Source organism: Heloderma suspectum, chromosome 4, assembly GCF_057233095.1.
Source record: "Heloderma suspectum isolate Gila_16-S chromosome 4, 16-S_ref, whole genome shotgun sequence".
Lineage (NCBI taxonomy): Eukaryota > Metazoa > Chordata > Lepidosauria > Squamata > Helodermatidae > Heloderma > Heloderma suspectum.
This window is the reverse complement of record NC_139461.1, coordinates 158,103,808-158,130,831: the sequence shown is the minus strand read 5'-3', so window position 1 is coordinate 158,130,831 and position 27,024 is coordinate 158,103,808. Positions and strand designations below refer to the sequence as shown.

Here is a 27,024-nt window from a genome sequence, read left to right as displayed (position 1 = left end):
GTTTAGTGGTTTTCCCTACGTTCTTCAATTTAAGCTGAAATTTTGCAACAAGATGCTCATGATCTGAGCCACAGTCAGCTCCAGGTCTTGTTTTGACTGACTGTATAGAGCTTCTCCATCTTTGGCTGCAAAGGACATAATCAATCTGATTTCGATATTGACCATCTGTGATGTCCATGTGTAGTCGTCTCTTGTGCTGTTGGAAAAGAGTGTTTGCTATGATCAGCGTGTTCTCTTGGCAAAACTCTATTAGCTTTTGTCCTGCTTCAATTTGTACACCAAAGCCATGCCTGCCTGTTATCCCGGTGATTTCTTGACTTCCTACTTTAGCATTCCAATCCCCTATGATGAAGAGGACATCTTTTTTTGGTGTTAGTTCTAGAAGGTGTTGTAGGTCTTCATAGAACCGATCAACCTCAGCTTCTTCGGCATCAGTGGTTGGGGCATAGACTTGAATTACTGTGATGTTGAATGGTTTGCCTTGGATTCGTACTGAGATCATTCTATCGTTTTTAAGATTGTACCCCAGGACTGCTTTTCCCACCCTTTTGTTGACTATGAGTGCTACTCCATTTCTTCTCAGGGATTCTTGCCCACAGTAGTAGATATGATGGTCACCTGAATTAAATTTGCCCATGCCTGTCCATTTGAGTTCGCTGATTCCCAAGATGTCGATATTCAATCTTGCCATCTCATGTTTGACCACCTCCAGCTTACCTTGATTCATTGATCTGACATTCCAGGTTCCTAAACAATATTGTTCTTTACAGCATCGGATTTTCTTTTCACCACCAGACACATCCACAGCTGAGTGTCCTTTCGGCTTTGGCCCAGCCGCTTCAGTCTTTCTGGCGCTACTTGGAAATACCCTCTGCTCTTCCCCAGTAGTATATTGGACACCTTCCGACCTGAGGGGCTCATCTTCCGGCGTCATCTCTTTTAGCCTTGTGATACGTTCCATGGGGTTTCTTGGCAAGAATACTGGAGTGGGTTGCCATTTCCTTCTCCAGTGGACCACATTTTGTCAGAACTCTCTGCCATGACCTGTCCGTCTTGGGTGGCCCTGCATGGCATAGCTTATGGCTTCACTGAGTTACGCAAGCCCCTTCGCCACAACAAGGCAGTGAACCATGAAGGGGAGTCACACACTACATATATTTAAAAATGGCACCATTTTTAAATATATGTAGTCACACACTACATATATTTAAAAATGGTGCTTCTCAGAATCAGAATATCCATTTACTATTAGAAAATGAATTTATTTATTTGAAATATTTTGATCTCACCTTTCAGTCCAAAGACCCTCAAGGAGCTCACAACATAAATTAAAACAGTTACTATATACACGGAATAAAAAGAATAAAATAAAAACAGGAAAACCTTCAGAAGACATAAAGCAACAGGGAAAGGAGGAAACTAACTGATGGTACAAAGGAACCAAAACATCTTGACAGCCTGTCGAAAGGCCAATAGTGAGGAGGCCAATCAGGTCACCCAGGAGAAGGAATTCCATAACCTAGACACCACTGCATAGAAAGACCTGTGTGTCCCAGGCAATCGAATCTTCAGTGGCAACAGAACCTAATGGGGAAGCAGAGCCTGTTGGGTTTTCAATCTGGGAATGTCACCTGAATACTTAAATAAATGCAAATATTACCAAATGCCATAAAAAGCAAAGTTAGCTGTGTTGGCCAAAAGAAAAATTCCAAAATCCATAATACAGCAATATCTTTATATTTCCCAAATCTTTATATTAGACCAACCAAAACATCTCAGACTCCATCAATACCCACAAACTGTGAGACTGGAACACCACTGAAATGTACACTTCCAGATTCAAACAGATGAGAATTGCTCCACCTGTGCAACCTGATGGCTAGTAACACAAAGAGGAAGGTGAAGAACAAGCAGGAGGCAAAAGCCACTTCAATCACCAGGTTGAAGGTGAGGTCAGGCTGTGGATCTACAGGAGCTGAGATGCTGCTGAGATCTGAGAGGATTTTGGGGATGCTGTCAGCCAGCACCACGGTGACAGTGACTGAGGCGGAGAGAGGTGGCTGCCCATTGTCCTTCACTAAGACCACCAGGCAAACGAGTGCTGTCATTCTGGTCCAGGATGAAGAGAGTCACTGAGACATTGTAGCTGAGCGAGGGGTGGGGTGGGGCTCTATCCTGGGCCTTGACCTGGAAGTTAATCTTCTGAAACTCTTCATAGTCAAAGGAGTTCAAGGCATAAAGAACACCGATCTCAGAATTAATGGATAGGTAGGAGGAGAATGGGGAGTCATTAACATCTTTTCCAGTGATTGAGTAAGTTATTCTGGTGTTCTCTTCCTAGTCTGGGTCATTTGCTCTTAGAAAAAAGATGGAGGCCCCTCTCTAGTTATTCTCCATGAAAAATGATGTGTAATCTGATTCTTCAAAGAGGAGTGGGTTGTCATTTATGTCTTAAATGTGTAGTGCTATTATAGTGGTGGTAGGAAAAGGAGGTGTCCCATGTTCAGTTGTTGTGATGGTGATACTGAAGTCTGCCACCATCTCCCTGTCAAGGGCACTGGCTGATAACAAACCATAAAAGTCATCCATTGATTTTTCCAGTTGAAAAGGGAGGTTTGGAGGAACTGAGCTTTTGACCTCACCATTGATTCCTGAATCTTTATCCTCTACATTTATAATAGCAATAACTGTTCCAGCTGATGAGTTCTCATGGATTGTGTTGGTTAGAAAGGTTACTGTTAGTTCTGGTGTCAGATCTGTGACCATAATCTCAACTTTTGCCCTATCAAACAGTTGTCCATAGTCTTCAGCTTGCACCTCAAATTGAGAGAAGGATGATACCTCAAAGTCAAAGTTTCCCATGAGTGTTATTATGCCAGTTGTTGAATTGAAAAGAAACATTTGTGAGTCCTTCTTGGCAATTTTCTTAAAAGAGTATTTCACCTCTCCATTGATGCCTTCATCTAGATCTGTGGCTATGACTGTAGATACTATTGACCCTTTTGGAATATTCTCCTTGATGCTGACTTAATAGACTGATTGGCTGAAAACTGGTGCATTGTCGTTTGCATCTAAAACAATGACATGTATTTGAGTGGTGCCAGATCTGATGGGATCACCCCCACTGGTAGCTGTGAGGACCAGATCATAAACTGATGATTCCTCCCAGTCCAGAATGTTTTCAAGCACCAGCTCAGCATGGCTAGCACTGTTTGCTCCTGTTTGCACATCCAGATAAAAACAGCTATTGCCTGTGAGTTGACAGCTCTGTATAGAATTCATCCCCAGATCTGGATCATGAGCTTCAGGTAGAGGAAACAGAGACCTTATTATAGATATTTCATTAATTTTCACCTCCTGCTCTCCTGGAGGAAAGTGGAGAGCATTATCATTTATATCAGTAACTTCCACTTCTACTCCATAAAGTTTTCTCTCAACAATAACCTGAAAATTTAAGATGCACTTTTTTCCCCTTCCACAGAGTCCCTCTCTGTCAATTCTCTCAGAGGTCTGCAAATGGCCACTGTTGTAGTTCAAAGCAAAATACTGGATCATACCTGTCTTGGTAAGAATCTGGAGTTCACGGTCTGAAAGAGGATTTCCATCCATTCCTAGATCCTTTGCAATATCCCCCACAAAAGAGCCTTTCTGCATCTCCTCAGAAATGGAATAATGAATTTGTGCAGAAACTGTCTCCCAAAGAAACACCATCATGAAGCATTGCTTTAGGATTCACTCTTTGCAGCTCCACAGCTGCTGATTTTCTCCCATTTCTTTGCAATTGGTTCTGGCTCAGAAGCTTTTGGGTCTGAAATGAATGGATTTTTGAAAAAATATTTAAAGTTGCTTCTTTTAGACTTCCTGCAATGTCTGTGCACGTATGATTTCTCAGATATTTTTTGTTTCTGTATTGGGGAAATGCAAGGTGGTTTAGTTGAAACTCAGGCTGTTGTGTACCTCACCAGACTGGTGAACAGCGACACCCCAAGCTCAACTGAAAACTCTAGATGATTTTTGCCATTTATTATTTTCCCATTTGCCATCATTAAAACTTTTCCTTTATTTTTTAAAAATACTTCGTGTTCAAAGACTGAACAATCTAGCTTCAGGGATGTGATGGACTGACAGATTCACAGTCTGTCACAAACGTATGGATCAGAGCAGTATGGTGACTGCATCTTATCTGCCCCTCTGGAGCCTTGTGCTTGAAATGTTTGACCCAATAGGGTGTTTTCTGTATTTCAAATGATATTTGATGCAGATCAGATTAACACCATGTCTTAATGTGTTTAGGGTTTTTGCTTTCTGTGGCTATGAATACCTATATCTATGTAAGTAGGAAGAGAGGTTGATTTGCATGTTTTATAGATTAACCTAAGCTTATCCATACTCAAGAGCATTCCAGTTATCCAGTCTCCAGACTCTAGTCTTCAGTTGGAGCTAGCCAGCCATGCTTCCTGAAGTCCGTGCTGTTGAAAGAAGGAGATTGACTCATCTGTTGCTTCCAGGAATGGATCTTCTATAGCATCTAAGAAAAAGTGTGCCTGCCTATTCAGCTAGGGTATATTTTTGAGTTTAGCTGAATAAACTAAAGAAATGAAAGTTACTTTATATTTAAAGTATATGTATATGTGTGGTACAGAGAAAAACCTGTGCATTTTTCATTCACCTCTGAGACATTCACAGCCTCCTTGTGTCATGTGAAATAGTTTTAAAGGTAACTTTAATACTTCTCCAGCTTCTGAAATATTTGGCTTGGTTCCAAAAAGCGAAATAACCATTTTCTCTCCAAATCCTCAGCCTTTTCTTGGGTGGCTGGCATGGAGCCATACAGCAATTGCATTTTCCTGCTCATGTCCCCTTACAACCCACACTCAAGTAAAAGACCACCCTCTCTAAAGCAGGACACAGGGCCACCGTATGAGGCAGGCAGTTCTTGTCCCTGGTTCCCCCGAGCCTAGTAGCCTTGAGGATCAGGCCTGAGGAAGCCCCCATTCACCCTCTAGTGATGCCTCAAAGTGCTCAGCTTCTACTCCCATAGCCTGCACTGCACCAGCTAGTTGCAATCTGGTGATAACTGGTGATTATAAGTAACTTTCCGCACCCAGCAAGTGCAGCACATCATGGGGCAGGGAAGTGTGTGTGTGTGTGTGTGTGTGTGTATGTAAATACAAATAATGAAATAGCACATTGTATATATGGGCCTTAATAGGGCAGGGTCAGCTTCAGCAGAAAAGCACTGCTTTCCCCTTCACACTGGTTGTCCACTCAAAAATCTCCAAGTTCATCCCCCCTGGTTTATTTTTCCCATGAGCAAGAGAGTAGCTGGTAGGGTTATTTTGAACAGACTATCAGCAGGAAGAAACAGAGGTAGCAGCCCCTCCAGTGGCCCACCTTCTACTCCCAATTGCAGCCTCCACATCTGCTTTTCAGGTGAAGAAGACAAGCCCCTTGGAAGACTGTTAATGCATCTACTGTGTAATATCTACTTTGGCACTTACTGAAGTCATACTTTTCACTGAACGTTGTTGATACAGCTGTCTGGCTTTTCTCATATTTATGGCATTTCAAAATAGCAAATATACCATGGCATTTTACCAAATATCAAATTATATTTACCAAATATAATATTTATAGTCATGATTGTTGCATCCTATTGTTTGTTTGCTAGCATTTCTTGAGGGTAGAAATACTGGTGAAAATTGTCATTGAAAAAGTTATGGGTTGGATCCAGACTTGCTCCTTCTGAACAGGAGAGTTCCTTCCTTTCACAGAGGGAACTGGGCTTCAGCAGAGACTTCCTGCTAGAGGAAGGGGGTGGGGTGCACATTTTCACCTATTTCCCTTCTACCTTCAGCCCTCCCCACCTCCCCTCATGTTATTTCAAAGGGCTCCCCAACCATCTGGAATAGTGTGGGAAATCCACTGAGCACAAAACCACATCCAACCAAATGTTCAGTGCTCTACTATACCAAACAAATTTTTCCAATAAATATAAACCAACTATCCCAATAGTTGTGATGCAGAGTATATATAATTATAATAGTATAATTATAATATAATAATAGTTATTACTAATCCACCTTTGGTAAGAACAGTTTGCATTATGCTTCTTTTAACTCTTGCATCTCTCTCTCTCTCTCTCTCTTTCTCCCCCTATCTATCTCTCTATCTCTCTATCTCTTATCTAATCTCCCAAATAAATTGATCAGATTTGTATACTATTTATATACTGAACTGTTGCAGTCAAAAATAGGGTAATTTTTGATTACGTATTTGTTTAACAATATGACTTTCTCAAAGCAAGATTCTGATAACAAGGATCAGGCTTCTCACTTCTTTAGATCCTATATAAGAGTTGGTAGCTGCCTTTAATAACTCATTGACATTAGCATAAAGATACATTTCTCAATATTTAGTTTCCCTTTGTTTCCAAGGTATAGGACAGATATTTATCGTTTCATTGTGTGTTCTAGAGGAGCATTCAGACCCATAATATCAGATTTCTGTGTTCCAAAACTTAATACCAAATATGCCAGGATTTAGCCTTACTGCTCAACAGAAAGACTAAAGAGGAGAGGGAACATGGGGAAGCCTTGTCTTGTAGCTCTTGCAAGATGAAAATATTCTGAAATGCAACCATGTCTTAAAATATTTACCATGAGGAGTACTATAAATTCACTTTAGCCAGTTAGTTAGCACAGGGCCAGTTCCTTCCAAAGAATTCTACAACTGAAGAGAAAGTTCCATTCTAAATGGTCGAACCCCTTCTTTGCTTGGATACATACTAAAGCTGCCTCTTCTTTTGATATTGATGATGAATTATATCCACTGTTCTGACATCATCACTTTTGACATTTTCACTTATGCACACTTGGAAATTAACAACATAATCCTACATAGGTCTACTCAAAAGTAAGCCTCATTGAGTTCAACGGGGCTTATTCCCAGGTGCGTGGGTATAGGCTGCAATTCTATGCGAACGTATATGGGAGTAAGCCTTTTTGAACACAGTGGGACTTGCCTGAATACATATACATTGTATCAGGCTGCATGTCATAATGCTGACACTGGGTTACCTAAACCATGATTGTCAGAGCAGCCAGGAGTCTGTGGGTGGGGTAAATAAATGTGAAACTCATGTCTCATATTATGGTTTGCACTTGGAAGTCTCAGCACACTAGATATAATGACCTTAACATTTTTATGTTAAGCTGATCAACGATGCACTTAACATCAAAATGTTTTTTCACTCTGTTTTCCTTGAGGTATTGACCATGCCTAACAGCAAGACCTTACATTCCAGCCTCTAAGGATGGTTTGTACTAGACTACATTTTCAAATGATGCTGTCTTTTCTTAATTGCCTTTTCTGAGCAATGTTTGTATGTGTGGCATGGGGAAGTTAGAGGATAAATAATGTACCATTATTATACTGCCCATTATGATGACACAAGCGCTAGTTTTCTATTGAAGTTATTCCTGTATTTTCAGATCTTCTTACGGTGTTCTTCCCATAATTAGATCAAGATAAATATGTCACCTATAGAATGTCTTTATTTGCTGTTGCAGCTGCTAATATTTGACATAACTTTGTCTAGTAAATTCCCACGTCCTGTACTGATATTCTGACTTAATGGTTATATTTTACTTTTTGCTGTTTTCATCCATATGATTAAATTATTCTGTGTTTTTATTTAAATATTTCATTCGTACTTTGAGATGTAGTTTTTTTAGCCAATGTCATGATGACCTATTGTTATAAACAATAATCTTAAACTTAACTAACTAATTAACATGAAAGAATGTCATAGTTGGGCAAACTCTAATAATATGACCGTATTGGCTTTTGTTTTTGTTTTTTAGCCTAGCTCTTCCTGTTTTTCTTGTCCTTTCTTGCCTGCTCTCCCTTGATGCTGTGCTTTGGGAAACTGAGGTGTGTGTTGGCTAGGTAAGTGTCCTACTTTACAGAGGGCAGTGCTCTGTTTGGAAGCATCCTCTGAAGGGCTGTCAAATTCCAGTCTGGTTTAAAGACAAAGAAGAATAGGAAGGGAGAGTGGGGGCCTTGAAGTTGCCCACCCATAGTTATCACCTGGAGAGCAGTGTATTGTATTTCGGTTTAAAATTATAGCCATTATTTCTAACTTTGCATTTATGCATAACAATTAGCGTATGCACATATTATGCAACTATGTGTCCTCTTTTGTCCTCTTTGGTTCCTTGGGCTTTTCCATAGCCCTTCTTCTCTCAGCATTTGTGAGACATTTTTGGGACTTCTTGTGTCTCCCCCCCCCCCCGCCCACCACCTTCCTCTCAGCATTTTTGTGAGAAGTGGTGTCTTTGGGCTTCTCATTGTCCTCCCTTTTTCCTCTCAGCATTTTTGTAAAGAGTGGTGTTCTTGGGCTTTCTATTGCCTCCCTTTTTGTTTTTCAACCTTCAGTTAAGGTAAATTCTCATAACTTTCTCCCCAATTCTTGTTTTTAGAAAAACAAACAAATCCTGGATTCCTGCATTTGTGGGGTAAAGTTTGCTCAAGGCTCTTTGGTGGTATAAAATATACTTTCCTCCCCCTTTTCTGTTTTTTAACAGCTGAAGTCACTGTTAAGAAGATTAGTCTTTACTGCAGTTATCCCCTCTCCATTTATGTGTTTTAATTTAGGCTGGGGGTTTGGCATCAATGAGCTCATTTTTATTTCCATGCTGTATTTTTGGTGCTTCATCTACTTTTATAATTGCACCCAAAAGCTTAGGGATGCCTGTCCCACTCAGAAGGGTCCTCCACTGCCATATAGCCGTGCACGGTGACGTGGCTGGCTCCAGCAGTGCGAACCAAGCTGCTGCTTAGTTTCTCTGGAGTAGTCCATTATTTTTGAAAGAACTGATCTGATTTCTAATCATTATACCCACTGAACTTCAATAGAATTTGACACCTTTCTCACTTAATGGCATATTTGCATAGACAATCGTTTGTGTTTTGCCCTCAATCGCTTGTGTTTTGCCCTAAACAGAATGGTTTAATAGAAACTTGAAAGACAGTTCACAAACATCTACATTGGAAGGCAAAGGACGGACATTCTTCAATGGTGTTTTTGCTTACAGGGCTACGCAACACATCACAGCACAAAGATCACCATTCCTGGGTTGCTCAAATCAAGATGAATCTCTCTCTAGGTCCTTTAATAAGACAAACAGCAGTTCAAAAACAAGAGAGATATAAGGTTTACTTCACATAGACAACCATTGTGGTGCTGAAGGACTGAAGCTTAAATGTAGGTCTTTTTTTAGGGTAAGAAAACATGGATTTTATGAAAAGAAGAACAGAAATTTACAGCCCCTCTCAACCTGGTTGAAAAAAAGAGAACATTATACCTACAAACTTTCTGATGATCACCTATGGAATGCTTTTAAAAGTGCACCAACTCATGACGTACAAGGTGGAGATGATGCAGACCTTCAGCCTATGTGAGATTACTGATTCCTTCCATTTGTCATCAGCACTACAAGATGCCAGAGAAAGATCTGCTGCCATATTCAGATGACTGCCTAGTGTCTACCTGGACTAGGGACTATGTTGTGCAATGTTAAATAATGGTCTCAGTTTGTGAATGAGCCATCAGAGAGCATAGGAAGAACTTTCATATCACTTTACTGAAAACACAACACTTTGCAATAATTTCATACATTCAGTTGTGAGTCAACAAGGATTGCAACACACATGAATTAAAGTCAGCCTGTCCTTTGTGCTTTTGAAAATATGAAGCTGCCTTATGCTGAGTCAGGCAATGGGTCCATCTAATCCAGTGCTGTTCAGTCAGACTCTGGTGTCTTAGGCAGGGGCCTTTCCCAGTCCTTTTGCCTGAGGACTTTTACACGGATGTGCTGGAGACTGAATCTGGAGCCTGCATGCAGACCATGAGCATCAGCCCCTCCCACATAGCGGGTAGAATTGCACGTCATATTCCAGTGATGTGGACACAATCAGGCAAAAAACCGAAGGGAACCCTGACTAAACTTTAGAGGGAGATGAAAGAGAACTCAAAACAGGGCTGCCATTTTAAGCAACACAGCTGTTTTGAATGTCACCTGTAGTTCTACCCTTTCTCTGGAACATGTCGCTTCTGAATGTTCTGTAGGAACAGTGAGATTTTATAATAAAATCAATGATCTGATGAATGTAGATGTTATTGTTGTATTTAGAAATACAGATGATTCATGAAAAGCTTTTAAGCATCACTTTGGACCCCCCCCCCCCAGAAAAACATGTTTTGTTTTTTTTAAATGAAAGCAACAGGAGTTTCAGGGAGGATCTTGGAGGAATGAAAGTAAAACTGAGATAACCCTGTCAAGATGGTTAAGTACAATAAAGGGTAAATCTTAAAATCTTAGCTCTACAACTGGATTCCCATTGTTATAATTTAAATAATCAGCAGTTAGAACAGTATCTGTTGATTGGTCAGAGAGTATTATTATTTTTATGCCTTAAATTGACTTTTTCTAGAATCCCTGGCAAGAGAGACCTGGCCATGAAGAAATGCTTGGACTGCACTGCTGGATGTCCAGTGCTTAGGGCCAAACTAGATGATACATGAAATGCAGTAGCTGCCATCTACTTTCCCCCCCTTTTTAAAAGAGGTATGTGAACTGCATTCAAGCATTTCATGTATTGTCTAGTGTAGCCCTTAAAGAACTGGAATACTACTGAAATTCACACTCTCTGAACTAAATAACTACCATTAAAGAACTCTCATTTAGGTACAGTGACTCTATTATAAACAGAGCATAGAACTGGCTTTATTAACTTTAAAATAAATCAGAAATAATGAAATGTACACGCTCACCTGAGAAACTGCTGCCCTCTCCTTAATGGTGCTAGAGCCACCTGTTGTTAACCAAGGATCTGGCTTACCAGGAGCCTGCTGTGGTGTCAGCAAATTTGTACAGCTTTCAATCGGACAAAGAATTTGGCTTTTCTGAGAGCCTGAAGTCAATGAAACCTCATGGCAATAAGACTGAAGAAAAGCTCGGACTCCATCAATGCCCACAAACTGTGAAACTGGAACACCATTGAAATTCACACTTCCACTGTCACACAGCTGTGAGGTTCTCCACCTGTGAAGTCTGAGTGCCAATAACATGAGGAGGAAGGTGAAGAACAGGCAAGAGACAAAAGCCACTGCAATCACCAGGTAGACGGTGAGGTCAGACTGGAGGTCTGCAGGAGCTGAGATGCTGCTGAGATCTGAGAGGGTTTCGGGGATGCTGTCAGCCAGCACCACGGTGACGGTGACTGAGGCGGAGAGAGGTGGCTGCCCATTGTCCTTCACTAAGACTACCAGGCTTTGCTTGAGGGCGTCTTTCTCCAGAAAGAACCGGGCTGTCCTGATCTCTCCGGTGTGGAGCCCCACGGTGAAGAGCCCTGGCTCCGTGGCCTTGGTCAGCTGGTAGGAGAGCCAGGCATTCTGGCCGGAATCTGCGTCCACTGCCACCACCTTTGTGACCAGGTAACCCGGCTCAGAGGAGCGAGGGGCCAGCTCTATCCCAGTGGAGCCATCGGAGGGAGGGGCCGGGAACAAGATTTCTGGAGCGTTGTCATTCTGGTCCAGGATGAAGAGAGTCACTGAGATGTTGGAGCTGAGCGGTGGGGAGCCTCCATCCTGGGCCTTGACCCAGAACTGGATCTCCTGAAAGTCTTCATAATCAAAGGAGTTCAAGGCATAGACAACCCCAGTCTCAGAGTTAATGGAGAGGTAGGAGGAGAGAAGGGAGTTACTGGTTTGGTCTTCGATGATGGAATACAATATTCTGGCATTCTCCTCCCAGTCTGCATCACTGGCTTTTACAGAAAAGATTGAGGCTCCTCTTGGATTGTTTTCCAGGAAAGAAGGCATGTAGGCTGATTCTGCAAAGTGAGGAGGGTTGTCATTTGTGTCTAGAATCTGGAGTAAGATAAGAGTAGACACTGAGAATGGTGGAGTCCCATGATCAGTTGCTGTAATAGTGATATTGTAGGTTGCCACCTGTTCCCTGTCAAGGGCTCTGTCTGTCACTAAAGTGTAAAAATTGTCAATCGTTTTCTTCAGCTGAAAAGGAAGATTCCTGAGAATTGAGCATGTGACTTCTCCATTGACTCCTGAATCTTCATCTTGCACATTCAGAAGGGCAATAACTGTTCCTGTTGGTGAATTCTCAGGGATCGTATTGATGAAAAAGGTTATTGCTAGTTCAGGTGCATTGTCATTAAGATCCGTAACAGAAAGTACAACTTTTGACCAGTCACTCAGCCCCCCTCCATCCTCACATTTCACCTCTAATTCATATAAGGTTGATTCTTCGTAGTCAAGGTTCCCCATTAGAGTTATTGTACCCGTTGTTGAGTTTAAAAGAAACATTTCAGAATCCTTCTTTGTGATTTTTTTGAATGAGTACTTTACTTCTCCATTGAGTCCTTCATCTAGATCAATGGCTCTTACTGTAGCAACTCTGGACCCTTTAAGAATGTTCTCCTCTATGCTTACTTCATAGATTGGTTGGCTGAAAACTGGTGCATTGTCATTTGCATCTAGAACAATTACTTGGATTATAGCAGTGCCAGACTTTACTGGATCACCCCCATCAGTAGCTGTGAGGATCAGGTCATAAACTGATTCCTCCTCCCGGTCCAGAATTTTTTCCAACACCAGCTCAGCATGTCTGGCACCATTTTCCCTTACTTGCACATCCAGAGAAAAATGACTACTACCCATGAGTTGGTAGTTCTGTATGGAATATATGCCCAGATCTGAGTCTTGAGCTTCAGGTAGAGGAAACTGGGATCCAGGGGTGGATGTCTCACTGATTTTCAGCTCCTGTTTCCCTGATGTGAATTGGGGAGCATTATCATTTATATCAGTAATTTCCACTTCAACCCTATAGATCTCTATTTTGCTCTCAATAATAACCTCGAAACTTACAGTACACTGCTCTGCCTTTCCACAGATTTCCTCTCTGTCTATTCTTTTAGACGTTTGTAAGTAGCCACTGTTGTTATTTAGAGTAAAATGCTGGATCATACCTGTCCTGGTAACAATCCGTAGTCCATGGTCTGAAAGATGTTTTCCCTCTATTCCTAGGTCCATTGCAATATTCCCCACAAAAGAGCCTTTCTCCATCTCTTCTGGAATGGAATAATGAATCTTCCCAGAAACTGCCTTCCAAGCAATCATTGTTATGAGGCATTGCAAGATTCCCTCTTTATAGCTCCACATCCTCTGAGTTTCTCCCATTCCCCTGTAAAAGGACAAATGCCACTGGCTCTGGTTCAGAAGCTTTTGGTTCTGAAATTAATGCTTTTTTAAAGTAAAAGTTGTCTCCATTACATTTCCTGCTGCAATGTCTCTGCAAGTATGATGATATTTTGTATATATGTCTTGCAGAACTTCAAGCTGGGTTGGTTAGAATTCAGAGTCTGACTGTTTCTCTGCCAGATTGGTGAACAGCGACACCCAGAGGCTCAACTGAAAACTGTCAATGTTTTTTGCCATTTATTATTTATTATTTTATTAGTAGTATTTTTATACCGCCTTTCCACAAATGTCACTAAGAGGATGTACAGCAAATCAAATAAAACAATAGCAAAGTAAAAATAAACAGTAAAACCATATGATAAAATTAAAAGAACACTAAGGCTGCAATTCTATACACTTGGGTGTAAGTCCCATTGAACTCAGTGGGAATTATTTCTGAGTAGACATGAATAGGATTACACTTGAAAAGCAATGTAATTGGCCAAACTGAAAAGATGTGTCTTGACTCCTTTTTGAAAAGCTGAGAGACTGGAGACTAATCGTAACTCTGAACGAAGAGCATTCCACAGTTTGGGAGCAATACAGGAGAAAACCCTTCCGTGCATGCCCAATAAATGGGCCTCTGTAAGTGATGGCCATAATATTGCTTCCATATTTGCCACCATTAAATTCTTCTCTTTATTAAAAATGCTTTGTGCTTAAAGACTGAACAATGTAGCTTCAGGGATGCGATGGACTAACAGGACCACAGCCTGTTAGACCAAGGGGGCACCCCCCCCCCCCGATGTCCCTGGGATATAGCATGGTTTCCACAGGGCCATTCTGTCCAAAAGAAGAAAGGGGATGTCATCAGGGAATGTCATGAGGACAGCCAAGCTGCCATCTGTAGCATTGGCAAAGCTTTTTTTTTCTGTAAATAAGAAAGAAAGAAAAAGGATTCCTTGGCTACCTCTTCTTTAAAGATAAGTCCACCCCACCCAAACATTTTTAGATTCCCCCCCCACACACACACACACAGTTAATCCAATCTTTGGGGGTATTTTTGTTCTCCTCCCCTGAAACTAATGACAAAGTCTGGGCTGAATACTTCAGCCCAGCTCTAGTGTCAACACACTTCTGCTACATTCCAGGGCATTTGTTTTCAGCATGTGTCCAAACAACATTTACAGTGAAGAAAATAGACAGGCATTCTCAAGTGGTTTGACATACATTTGATGCTGAATATACGTTCATGCCTCTTTCATCATGCTTATGGCAAAGACAGAAGTTTCCTCTTACAGTGTGGGGTAGTAGTTTGGATGGTCTGCCCCCAAAGACTAATGGAAATCAGTGGATTCCTGAAAGCTCTGGGGGATTTTCTTGTGGATAGAGCTGAGAATCCTGCCAAGACCTGTTTCACTTTGAGATGAAACAGTCCACTGATATGATCACTCCTGAGCCCTCCTGGCACTATGGAGCTCAATCAACAACCTGGCATTCCAGGGAGGTGAGGGTGATGAAACAGGTTGGATGATGGCTAAAGCACAGGTGGAGGAAATCTGCTTGCAAAGCCAACTGAACACAAGTAACAGCACATCATCATGCCTATGCATTGCGGTGAGGGCAGCAAAAAGGACTTATTTCATTGCCTCCATCACATCCTCAAGTAACTGTCCAGTGGAGCTTTTTAAGATGGTCCCAAAGCTGTCAACACCGGCTCCAGTAAATGGAGCCCTAGCCATTTCAGAAGCCCATTGTGATACTTTTGCTAGGCACATTGAGGATAACATCATCTTTCTTCACAGCAGCCTTGAGGCTGCAATTACTGCAGTTCCTGTTGAGGTGTCCCATACTGCATCTAGCCAGATATTATGGGATCAGTTTCAGGTTTTGCAGCCTGAGGTGTTTGTACTTACATGTCCAGCCACATGCTCTCTTGATCCTTGCCCTTCTTGGCTGATTAGAATAGTAATAATAGAATAATAGAATAGTAGGGCTAGAAGGAGCCTATAAGACTATTCAGTCCAACCCCCTGCTCAATGCAGGAATCCAAGCCAGAGCATCCCTGACAGCCTCATCTTGAATGCCTCCAGTGTGGGAGAGCCCATGACCTCCCTAGGTAATTGGTTCCATTGTCATATTGCTCTAATAGTCAGGAAGTTTTTCCTGATGTTCAGCCGGAATCTGGCTTCCTGTAACTTGAGCCCATTATTCTGTGTCCTGCACTCTGGGATGATCAAGAAGAGATGCTGGCCTTCTTCTCTGTGACAACCTTTCAAGTACTTGAAGAGCGCTATCGTATCTCCCCTCAGTCTTCTCTTCTCAAGGCTAAACATGCCCAGTTCTTTCAGTCTATCTCATAGGGCTTTGTTTCCAGTCCCCTGAACCCTCTCCAGTTTGTCTGCATCCTTCTTAAAGTGCGGTGCCCAGAACTGGACACAGTACTCCAGATGAGGCCTAACAAGTGCTGAGTAGAGGAGAACTAGTACTTCATATGATTTGGAAGCTATACTTGTATTAACACAGCCCCAAATAGCATTTGCCTTTTTTTTGCAGCCACATCACATTGTTGGCTCATATTCAACTTGTGATCGACAACAATTCCAAGATCCTTCTCGCTTGTAGTGTGGTTGAGCCACGTATCCCCCATCTTGTAACTGTGCATTTGGTTTCTTTTTCCTAGGTGCAGAACTTGGCATTTATCCCTATGAAATGTCATTCTGTTGTTTTCTGCCCAGCGCTCCAGGGTATCAAGATCACTTTGAATTTTGTTTCTGTCTTCCAGGGTATTAGCTATCCCATCCAATTTTGTGTCTTCTGCAGATTTGATCAGCATTCCCTGCACCTCCTCCTCCAAGTCATTAATATAAATGTTGAAGAGCACCAGGCCCAGGACTGAGCCCTGCGGTACCCCACTTGTTACCTCTCCCCAGTTTGAGAAGGTCCCATTGATAAGCACTCTTTGAGTCCAGTTCTGTAGCCAACTGTGGATCCACCTCATAGTTGTTTCATCTAGCCCACTTTGAGCTAGTTTGCTCATCAGGATATCCTGGGGCACTTTGTCGAAAGCTTTGCTGAAGTCGAGGTATATTATGTCTACAGCATTCCCACAGTCCACAAGGGAGGTTCCCAGATCCAAAAATGAGATCAGATTAGTCTGGCAGGGTTTGTTCTTGACAAATCCATGTTGGCTTCGAGTAATCACTGCATTGTTTTCAAGGTACTTACAGATCGATTGGTTTTCCAGCTTCTTCTGTCTTCTCATTGATTTTTAATTGGAACTGGGCTAACTTGAAGTTTGGAGCATTGTCATTAGTATTAATTATTTTTACTTCAGTTCTATAAATCTTCAGTTCTATAAATCTATAAATCTTCATTGCAGATTCTGTAACAGTACTCAACTGAAGAGACACATTTCTACCCAGGGACAGATCTCTTCTGTGTCTTGAATCTCTCCTTAATGTATAAATGGCCACTCTTATTGTTTAAAGCAAAATACTCTGCCTTACCTGTGGACACAAAGCTGGGTCCATGATGTAACAAATTCTTTATATCCAGTCTAAGATCTTTTTCAATATTCCCCATAAAGGAATGTTTTGGCATTTTCTTTTGGCATTTATTTCACAGTTTGAGGAACTGCTCCACGGTCTGATCCAACATGGCTTTTCTTATCTTATAAAACAAAAAGGAGAACCCCCAAAATGATGCAAAACATGATAACAAAAAAGAAAGCTGGATCATTGTAGAACCAAAGGCAGAACTGTCTTGCAACAGCCATTTCTATTTCTATTAATTTGATATTCTTACCTTAAATGTGGGTGGTGCTCTGAATGTATCTTTGGCCAATATTTTACATAAATAAAATACATTTTATTTACCTAAAAGTAAGAGTGATTTCCAGAGTACAGAGGGTGGTTTCCTAGAACTTCCTTCAGCTTTAGCACAAATAGTTCCTCTCCTTTTGCTTTATGTTTCTAGGTGGAGCAGCAGGGCTGAGTTGGCGGCATCTCTCTGTGCATTTCTCTGCCTGATTAGCAAACCATGGCACCTCCCATCCCAATCAAAAGCTGCACCATCACATTGCAAGAGTTCTTCATACTTTCCTTTGGATATCGGGAATATTTGTCACCCTAAGCAAATATAAATTATTAGCCAGGGAGAAGCTGCAAAGCAAAATGCCTCAGAGAATATTGCTTTACTCACTATAATGAAGTGGATATAGTGCATCATGTTCTTAATGAAGTACATTCCTAAGTCTACATACAAATATTTGCCAGTGGTGCTGGTATTAGGTTTTACAAATTACCTCTGTCCCTAATTTTTCATTTCCTGTATTAGGCAGAAGACCAGGGGCAGCCAGATCCATTCGGTTATATTGACTCAAGAGGATGGGGGACCAGGCTGCAGCAGACTCTTTTATATAGGTCGGCTGTGTCCTAGTTATTTTGCATCATTATTGGTAAATGGCATAAATATTTTATACATTATTCCCGATGGGTGTGTTGATGAAATCCTGAAATGCAATAAAATCCCCCTCACATACTTTTTGCCAAGTTATATTTTGTCACACAGTCTTTTTGGGAGTCAAACAATCTTACATACATTCTTATTTCTTCTATAAAAGTATTCAACATCAAAATCTCTGTTATATGTAGAACTAAAACATAGAATTAAATGCAAGAAAATGAAATAATTCAGTGAAATACAGAATTACACAGTGTATTCCTAAGCTTTTCTGTTAGTGCATTGAATCTTAGGATCAGGCTGTGTTGTAGCAATTTAGAATGTTTGGATTTGAAATGAACAGAATCTGAAGTCAACTTTATAAGTTATTATTGTTCTCCAGAAATTTCAACATTAAATTTGAATATCCCACTCCCCACCTCATCACCATTTCAACGAAGGCTGCATTTAAATCATCCCTTTATTTCAAAGCCTTAGGAGCCATGTAGATCTCATAAAGGGAAAGGAAAGAAACCCCACAGATGAACACTGAGTTCATACCCTTTGTTTAAAGTGCAAGCTTTTGAGTTGCACAGAAACGTTCTTCACGTATGTTTAAAGCAATTAAAAATAAAAAGTTAAGATGTCACATGTTACTTTCTAAGATTGAGGAAACAAGACATTTTGAACTGGAGTTCTTTACTTAGATTACAAACTGTCTGGCAAATATGTGATCCAATCAATATAATTCCTATTAATATAGCTCCTGCCCTTGCTCATTGTTTCAGGAACAATCAATTTCACACCTGCCATATAATATCAACAATGACACGATGACCCATTTATCATGGCACTTGCATAACAACCAGCTCACAAGCACATCTGGAATAGTACAGCTTCAAATCACTCTCCATTCCTGCACTCAGTTTGTGTGTGACTTCCTTGGCAGACTGTGTAGGAGCTGGCAGCTCTAGAATGGGAGAACAGGAGCTACTGTTAGCCTCATTCTTTCACAGCACTGCTGCATGTCTTTCACTTTCCCAGCACTGCTTATGCCCCAGTGCTGAGGGTCAGGTCTATTGCCACAGCAAGGAAAGGCAGAGGGTCCCTTTGTACTGGCCAAATCCAATTCTCTGCTCCTGCTTTGTTTTTTTATGTTAGAAAGCAATTTCCTTCCTGAACTTAAGTATTTAATTTAGTGTAGCAATTTGTAGCTAATGGATAGAGAGTCTGGTGGTCACAGCCTGAGCCAGGGAAAGAGCTGTCCCATCGTGCCAGCATTGGGCTCCTCCTCCAAGATGATTTGCTCCTCTACAAATGCAGTTTAGGAACAGCATTGATCTTTTAAGCACACTGCATATGGAAGACTGCTTATGCCCCAGTGCTGAGGGTCGGGAAAGACAAAGGGAAGGCAAAAATCATACACAGATTTACAAATAAAAACCAATAAAGTCAATCTAACTTAGCTAGTTACATGTTATCTGCTTGAGTAGAATCTGGGGTTTCAGAGCACATGCAGGTTTCCTTGCAGAAAAGATGAAGTGTGAGAGCATCTTCAGACTCCTGATTTGGGTGGTTCCAGGAAGACAATATATCATGCTTCACCTATTTCTGGGAATTTGAGATTAGTAAAAGCCAGCAGCCCCACCCCTGGACTTGCAGGTCCCAGCCAGGTCACAGAGGCATGCCCAAGATTTAATGCGGAAGGACAAGGCACACTGCAGGGAACCGCCTGGGAGCTGCTTTAAGTAAAAAAGATAGCATAAAAGGACTTTCAGAGAATGTGGCTTTTCAAGTGGGATGTAGCTGGCTGGCTGCAGATTGGCCACAACGTCATGTGTCCCTAACGACTTTAAGCCACAACAGCATCTCAGAAAACCTCCCATCTAGACAGGCCCCAAGATATTGAGATCATGTCAAGGGTATTCCTTTCTTGGCACACTCCTCATCTTGTTGTGCAACATCCTATAGATAAGTGCAGCTGCTGTAGTAGCATATAGTGGCTGGCCTGCAAACCTGGGCAGCTGCCTTTAATAAGAGAGGAAAACCTGCTCTTATATGCGGTCCACCAATGGCAATCATGTTATAAAAAGTTAAACTCAAATGCTAGACTGCTATGAGATGTCCTCATATCTGTGCCCCTCTGTTGGCCTAAATTTTGTTCCAATGAGATGTAGATCATAGAATCATCATCATCGTCTTTATTATGGTCACTGACCAGACTTTGAACATACAAAATACAAAGAGTCTACAAACACATTCGGGAAATATACAGTAAAATCAGTTCTGAAGATATCTTATTCCATAGCATTCAAAAAGAATTTAGCAAAAGCCTCGATTGTATTTGTATCCCTATCCTCTGTTGTCCTAAAACAGTAGAGAAGTACATTTATATCTGATCTAGTATCAGACAGTAATTGCTGTCTAATCTCTATATAAAAGGAGCAGCAAAGTAAAACATGAATAACTGATTCGATTTCATTCCTTCCGCATGGGCATATACGATTTAAAATGCTAGTTTTCTGAAACTTCCCTTGTAACAAAGCAGAGGGTAAGACATTAAATCTTGCTAAAATAAGTGCATGCCAATATTTGGGAATGTTAAGGATTGAGAGATATTTCACTTCTACCAGCCCATAACTCAGATTTGCACCCCAAAACAGAGGAGAGCAAGTTCTAGTTGCTGCAGAATTTAAAGCTTGTAGATCATAATCCCTGACCCTTTGAGACAGAAGAGCTCTGGCCTGCTTATCTTCCATCATTAGTACAGACTCTGGGCATAAGCCCATAGAACTAGGGATGTACGAAAGGTACTTACCTTTCACGGATTATGTTTATGGTTGGGGGGGAGGCGTTCCATCCCTCCCACCCACCGGAATCGTGGCCAGCTGGCTGTGCTCCGCAGGGATTCTGCGGAGCCACCGGCTGGCTCCGCCAGGAGCCGGACATCCGGCCGCTGGCTAGCAGGGATGCAAATGGCGGCGGCCATAGCCGTCGCTGTTTGCATCCCTGCAGTCAGCCATGATAGGCTATGTAAATGTTTACGTAGCTTATCACGGCTGACCCAAAAAACCACACGCGCGTATGCAAATGGCGGCGGCCACGGCCACCGCCATTTGCGTTCCTTATTTTGGCACGTCTTAGTCTACGTAAACATTTACGTAGAGTAAGATGGTGAAAATAAGGGGAATGCAAATAGCGTAGACGCTACGCTATTTGCGTTCCCCTGATTTTCGCAGTCTTAGTCTACGTAAATGTTTACGTGGACAAAGACGTGCCAAAATAAGGAACGCAAATGGCGGTGGCCATGGCCGCCGCCATTTGCGTATGCGCGTTGTTGGTTTGTTTTTTTTTAAAGTCAGACATGATAGGCTACGTAAACATTTACGTAGCCTATCATGCTTTTTTTTAAAAACCTAGCCGTGATAGGCTACGTAAATCTTTACGTAGCCTATCACTTTTTTTTTTTTTAACTGGAAATGGCGGTGGCGGCAGCTGGTCAGAAGACCAGCCGCCATCGCCGCTGCCGCGGCTGCCGCGGCTGCTGCTGCTGCTGCCGCCGCTGCTGAACTGCTGCCAGAGCCGCTGCCGCCAGGAAGGTCCGCCCAAGGTAAGTCTCGTCCTGGGGGGGCGGGGGGGGGGTGGCAGGCCGTTCCGCCACCGATTTCAGGGGGCCGAATGCCCTGGCATTCGGCCTCCCCAAGATCCATGGCGGAATTTTCGTATATCCCTACAGAGAACTGATCTTATTCCAGAGCAATTTCATCCACTCAGAGACCTAAGGGTCATTGTGTATCTTATATAAATAACCTAAGGATCCAGGGCCGTACAAACGGATCCAAAAATATAATGTGCTAATCCAAGCTTTTGTGGTGATTGTCTGTAGGCCAGTTTCCAACAAGAGAGCAGGGGTTGCTACACATTTTGGAAGACCAAGGATACAGCAGTTGAAAGCTGCCTGCACAGATTCTATTGGAAAATTAACAGTTTTGATCCAGATTGCAGTGCCATACGTCAATTGCATAAATGACTTAGCCTTAAACACTTGAAGTGCAGCAGGGACCAACTGACCCCCTTTGGTATAATAGAACCTTATTATTGCAGCAGCTGTAGTGTTAGCTGTTGCTCTAGCCCTATCTCTCTGCAAAGACCAATTGAGAGTTTTATGAAAGTATATACCCAAATATTTATAGTCTGAAATTTGTTCAATATGATTCCCATTCACAGGCCATCCAAAGGGCCTCCTACATCTTGAAAAAACCGACACTTTGGATTTATTATAGTTAATTCTCAACTGATTAATTTTACAGTAGCTAGTGAACACTGCCAGCAGATGCAGGAGGCCAACCCTGGTCCGTGATATTAAGACAGCGTCGTCTGCATAGAGTAAAATGGGGATCTTTGTATCAGCCAGTTTTGGAGGATGAGAATTTGTAGTATTCAAAGCATTAGGTAAATCGCTCAGGAAAATATTAAACAAAAATGGAGCTAAAACACAGCCTTGTCTTACACCCCTAGTTGATACTATTGGTTCTGACAGACTACCGCTGGGATTACATCTGATTTGAACTTCCGTCTGATGATAAAGGTTTTGGATCAAATATAGAAGTCTTCTACCAAGACCCAGCATTTCTAATTTTGCCCATAGCTTATTTCTCGAAACTGAGTCAAAAGCGGATTTCAAATCTATGAATGCAGAAAATAATTGGCCCCTTTTGGTTTAGAATACTTTTCAGCTAGATGGGCCAAAACAAAACAGTGGTCCAAAGTTGAGCAACCAGGAGTAAAACCAATTTGTTTGTCTCCTATCACTTTGGAGTTTCTCATCCAATCCAGAAGACATAACAATTTGGTGTAAATCTTCCCAATTATAGATAGGAGGCTTATGGGATGATAATTATTGGGATCCTGCCTCTCACCCTTCTTGTATATGGGGACTAAAATTGCCTTGCGTCAAATATGTGGAAAATGACCTGTCCTGCTGCATAAAGTAAAAAAAGGGGCTAAAAAAGAAGCCCACCAGCTCACGTTGCTTTTTAATGCATTTGAAGGTATACTATCAGGTTCAGGAGCCTTATTGTTTTTTAAGTTGGCTGATTAATTCACTGATCTCTTTTGGATGAACATCAGGCCACTCAGGTAAATCCTCTATCTTCCCAACTACAATTAGATTTGCAGAGTTGCGGTCAAGAAAATTTTTGGTGAAATGTTTCTCCTACACTGCTGTTGGAATACAGCAGTCAGGAGCCTTACTATCTGATAGTCCGCTAGACACCAGATTCCAGAAACACCTTGTATTCAGAGTTGCCTGATACAACAAACTCCACCTCTCACTTATATCAGCTTGTTTCTTGGCCTGGATAGTTGCCTTATAAAGTTTTTTAAGTTGAAAATAATTTGCAGGGAGCATGTTTGTCATGCTTCTACTATAGCTCTTATATATATTCTGAATTTGTTTCTTAAGGGACATGCACTCATGATCAAACCAACCAAAGCTTTGTCTGTGTTTCTGAAAATTTGTGATTTGGGGGTTTCTAAAACTGTACATAAAGTATCCATCAACTCTCCATAATGGGAAATTGCTTTGTCTATATTGCTATAGGATATTATCTTCAAATATAAAGTTTTCCCAACATTGGAGAGTATGAAGTAATTAATCTTATCCTCAGAGTGATTGTTCCATCATACCACTTTACTGGTTATTGGAGGGAGGACAGGAAGGCCTGGCGTGCTATGGTCCATGGGGTCACGAAGAGTCGGACATGACTTAATGACTGAACAACAAATAATTGGTGATTGGTTATGATTCCATCCTCAAAACCATTAAACATAGTAATTAATGGAAAGTGATCGCTATCAGTTATTTTATCAACCCCAAATAAATGGATCCGCTCCTGCAAGACCCAGGAGATGATCATGTAATCAATAACACTAGAGCCTAAACTGGAGGTGAATGTAAATTCCCTGCTACTGTCAAAGGGTGCCCAACCATTCAGTAGCATTTTCCCTGAGCAATTAATAAATTGGGCCAGAAGAACACCTGCAAGATTATCTTTAGATCTTCAGGTTGATTGCTAAAGGTAAGGGACCACCGACTCTTCTAGATAAAAATATTTAGATTCAATAAGTGCAGCATTGCTTGCTCCCATCCTGGCATTGAAATCTCCCATTATAATGACTTTTGCTTTTGGAAATTGGCCTTCCATTTGGATTACAGAATCTTTTAATGTGCGCCATTGTTGTTTAGCTATCAAATTATTCTGTATGGGCGGGAGGTAGATAGTAAACATCAGAAACCGTTCTTGTCTAAATTGGAGCAACATAGCCATAGCAATAGGATTACAAGTAGCAAGTTTTCTAACAGTCATTTTCAAGTTTAGTGAAAACAAACATAGTAAACCTGACCTGGGCTGACCTTTACCTTTGTTATGACTAGCGTTAAGCGAGTGGGATAGGAATCCGTTAACAGTTATTGGCTCAGTTGCCCATGTTTCTTGTAAAAAACATCAAATTTATCTATGTAATCCTTAACAGAGGGAATTTTATTAATTTCTACCCCAACCTGCTATGTTCCATGATAAACACCTTAGCTGGGTATTTCTAGGGGATGACTTGGTTAAATTAATGGCTCCATTATCTCTAGTTTTCTCTTCATATCTAAAAAAAATACTCTCATTAGCTTTCGAAGTAGCAACCCAGTTCAGCTTACTGGGATTTGTAGCAACAGAGGGCTGAAGGCCTAATTCTGATGGCTTAAGGTATCTATAACTTAACCAACTGTTATGTGACTTATCTGCCAGTTGTGGCTTTACAAGCTCAGTTACTCATGGAGCGGGTGGGGGGGGGGGAGGGATTGTGTGTCAGAATTGACAAGAATAAAACTTCCTGTATGGGCCGTTCTGTTAACTATACACTGTGGTGAAATTTCTGTAACTGGTTGCGACTCTACAGACAACAATTGCTTATCATTATCAGTATGAAAAAAAGAACATTCAGTAGGGTTCTGCTTACATAGAGCACCATCATCTTTGTTTAAATCTCCTTTCAATGCATACATGTTCATAGTCTTCACTTGTTCCACTGCTTCATAAGCTGGAAGATTAACACTGTCTTCTAAAGAAAAAGATTTCTGTATTGATAGAGGAGATGGGGATTTTTTAGTCTCTTCATCTACAGGAGTCTCCTCATTAATCAAGGTGCTATTGACCTGTAACCCAATAAAAGAAATTTCTTTGTCTCAAGGGAAGTCCTTTTCTTCATCCGTTCCTTGCAAGTTCTGAGCAGCCATTGAAACTGTTGATAGCCTCAGTGTGGCGTTCTGCTCATTGTAAGGGAGGGCAACAAAAGGGGAGAGCGATTTTGGGTCTGTTGGCTCAGAAGGATAATCCATTTTCTTAGTTAGTTGCTTGTGAATCAAGTCCCCTCCAAGAGTCGAGTCAGTTTTGACATTAGAGCAACTACAGCTTTTTAGAACAACAACTGAGGTATTCCTGTCAATTGGCACTTTCTGAGGTGTCTTTTTCCTCCTAATGAGAGGCCGTGGCTTCGCTTCACGGACTCTACGTGCAGGGGGTCTGACTCGGTTATATGACAGCAGGGGTTCCTTTAAGAAGTCAAAAAAGACACGTGAAGGAATCAAGCCAAAGTTGTATAATAATAGTTTCCTTTTTAATATTAAACTGGGAAACCTAGAGGTTTCAAATGCTAAAACGTATTTCTTGTTAGAACTTGTGCTTTGAATTCTATTGATTTCTATGAGATCAATTCTTCTCTTCAGGTCCATAAGGATGTAGCTAAGATGCTGAAGTGTTTGGCTTTTGGAGCTCCAAATAGGTGTATTTCCCTTATAGGGCAAAATAGTGAGAGCCACTTTAAGGGGTTGCAGTACTAAATTGCACTGCTTGCAGTATTCAAGCATTCCCCCTGTTTTATACTTTCAGAGTTATATTTTCTCCCTTCCTCCTTTAGAGCCTCAAGGCTGTGCAGAGGGGTCTCAGTGTTAAAGCGTGATGTTAACTCAACTAGCTTAGCCAAGACCTGGCCAAGTCGGTCGAAGATGCATTCAACTGTGCTTGCGATTAATGAGGTTTGTTCAGCAAGGAGCATTGAGATGCCTCGTGCACCATCCAGGTCTAATTGACAGCTTGTCACCTTGGGGGCACCTTCCCCTTTAAATAAAGAGAAGGGGAAATCTTCAGTTCCAGTTCTCAAGGTCCCAGATGTATTGCTTGCAGGGATGTTTGAGTTATGGATAGATTCCTTCTGAGTTGATGAGAAAAAATGGTCAATCCTACGCTGTTTAAGTAAAGGGTGAAAGCTGAAGTCCTCTAGACTGCAACAGCATTTCAATTTTCTCATCTTTAATACTAGGAGCTAGTATCCTTTCACCATCCTTCCAATCAGTGCTAGAAAGCAGCTTATACAGTTTAACAGTTCAAATCAGGAGACTCCAACAGATTTAAGATGTTTCTAACATCCAATTGTGCTCTAGATACTTTTCGCTGGTCCCACCATCACTCATTATAATCTATTATCAAAAGGTTCCTGGGCAGCAACAGCTGTTAGGAATTGTGCCTCCACAGAAAGCCAGCATCCGCAAAAAACTTACTACAGCTGCTTTCATGTAATCATAATTTAAGGTTGTAAGAAATTGTTTAATTTATTTTGCTTTGCTTTACTTTATTTCTCTCTTCGTCTCTTCCTCTTCTATCTCTCTTCTCGAGACACCCTTAAAGATTTTAGCTTAGCTGGCCGAATACCACCTCTTATCAGAGAGGAAAGATAAATCCAGGTAGGAGCTTTGAATTGCTTTCTTCAGCCACTTAAAACGAACTAGTCTCCAAACTCAAGATTGGGTTGGTAACGGAAGTCAAAATTACAACTTAAAAACGTTAGATTTAAAAAGCATTAGCAATATTAGACCTGTTGACTCACGAAGGTAAGTAGACTTTCAGGATATAATGACAGATGGCTTGACTCCATGAAATACCAGCTTTGTTGTTAAGAAAAGGTCTTATCAAGCAGTGTTCGAATGTGATGGGATCCTGCTCATTCCAAATGGTCCCTTCTCTCGGTAAGCTCGTTAATGAGCAAAGAACCAACATAAAAACAAGATAAGGCTAACTCCACTACTGGAACAAATCAATTAGGGAGTGGAAAAGCTAACTGAAATAATTTAAAACAGAGTAAAACTAAAAACGCTGGAACTCTCCCCACAGAGGTACCCTATTGAAGCCAAGAACTGTGTTTCCTCCAGTAACCTTAAGTCATACCATAGAATCATAGAATAGTAGGGCTGGAAGGGGCCTATTAGACCATGG

The 27,024-nt window shown here is 41.3% G+C and overlaps 1 protein-coding gene and 1 pseudogene across 1 annotated transcript; both read right to left on the bottom strand.

Moving 5' to 3' along the window:
* Nucleotides 1-2,016: 2,016 nt before the first annotated feature.
* On the bottom strand, nucleotides 2,017-3,711 carry LOC146347570 (protocadherin gamma-A8 pseudogene; annotated as a pseudogene).
* A 7,054-nt stretch (nucleotides 3,712-10,765) lies between these two features.
* LOC146347569 (protocadherin gamma-A6-like) lies at nucleotides 10,766-13,201 on the bottom strand. The gene has a single exon (XM_084851553.1). The coding sequence runs from the start codon at nucleotides 13,199-13,201 to the stop codon at nucleotides 10,766-10,768; it is 2,436 nt and encodes an 811-aa protein (XP_084707679.1).
* Nucleotides 13,202-27,024: the final 13,823 nt, after the last annotated feature.

Coding starts and splice junctions, on each gene's coding strand:
- LOC146347569 (XM_084851553.1), bottom strand. CDS start 13,201: ATGATTGCTTGGAAGGCAGTTTCTGGGAAGATTCATTATTCCATTCCA.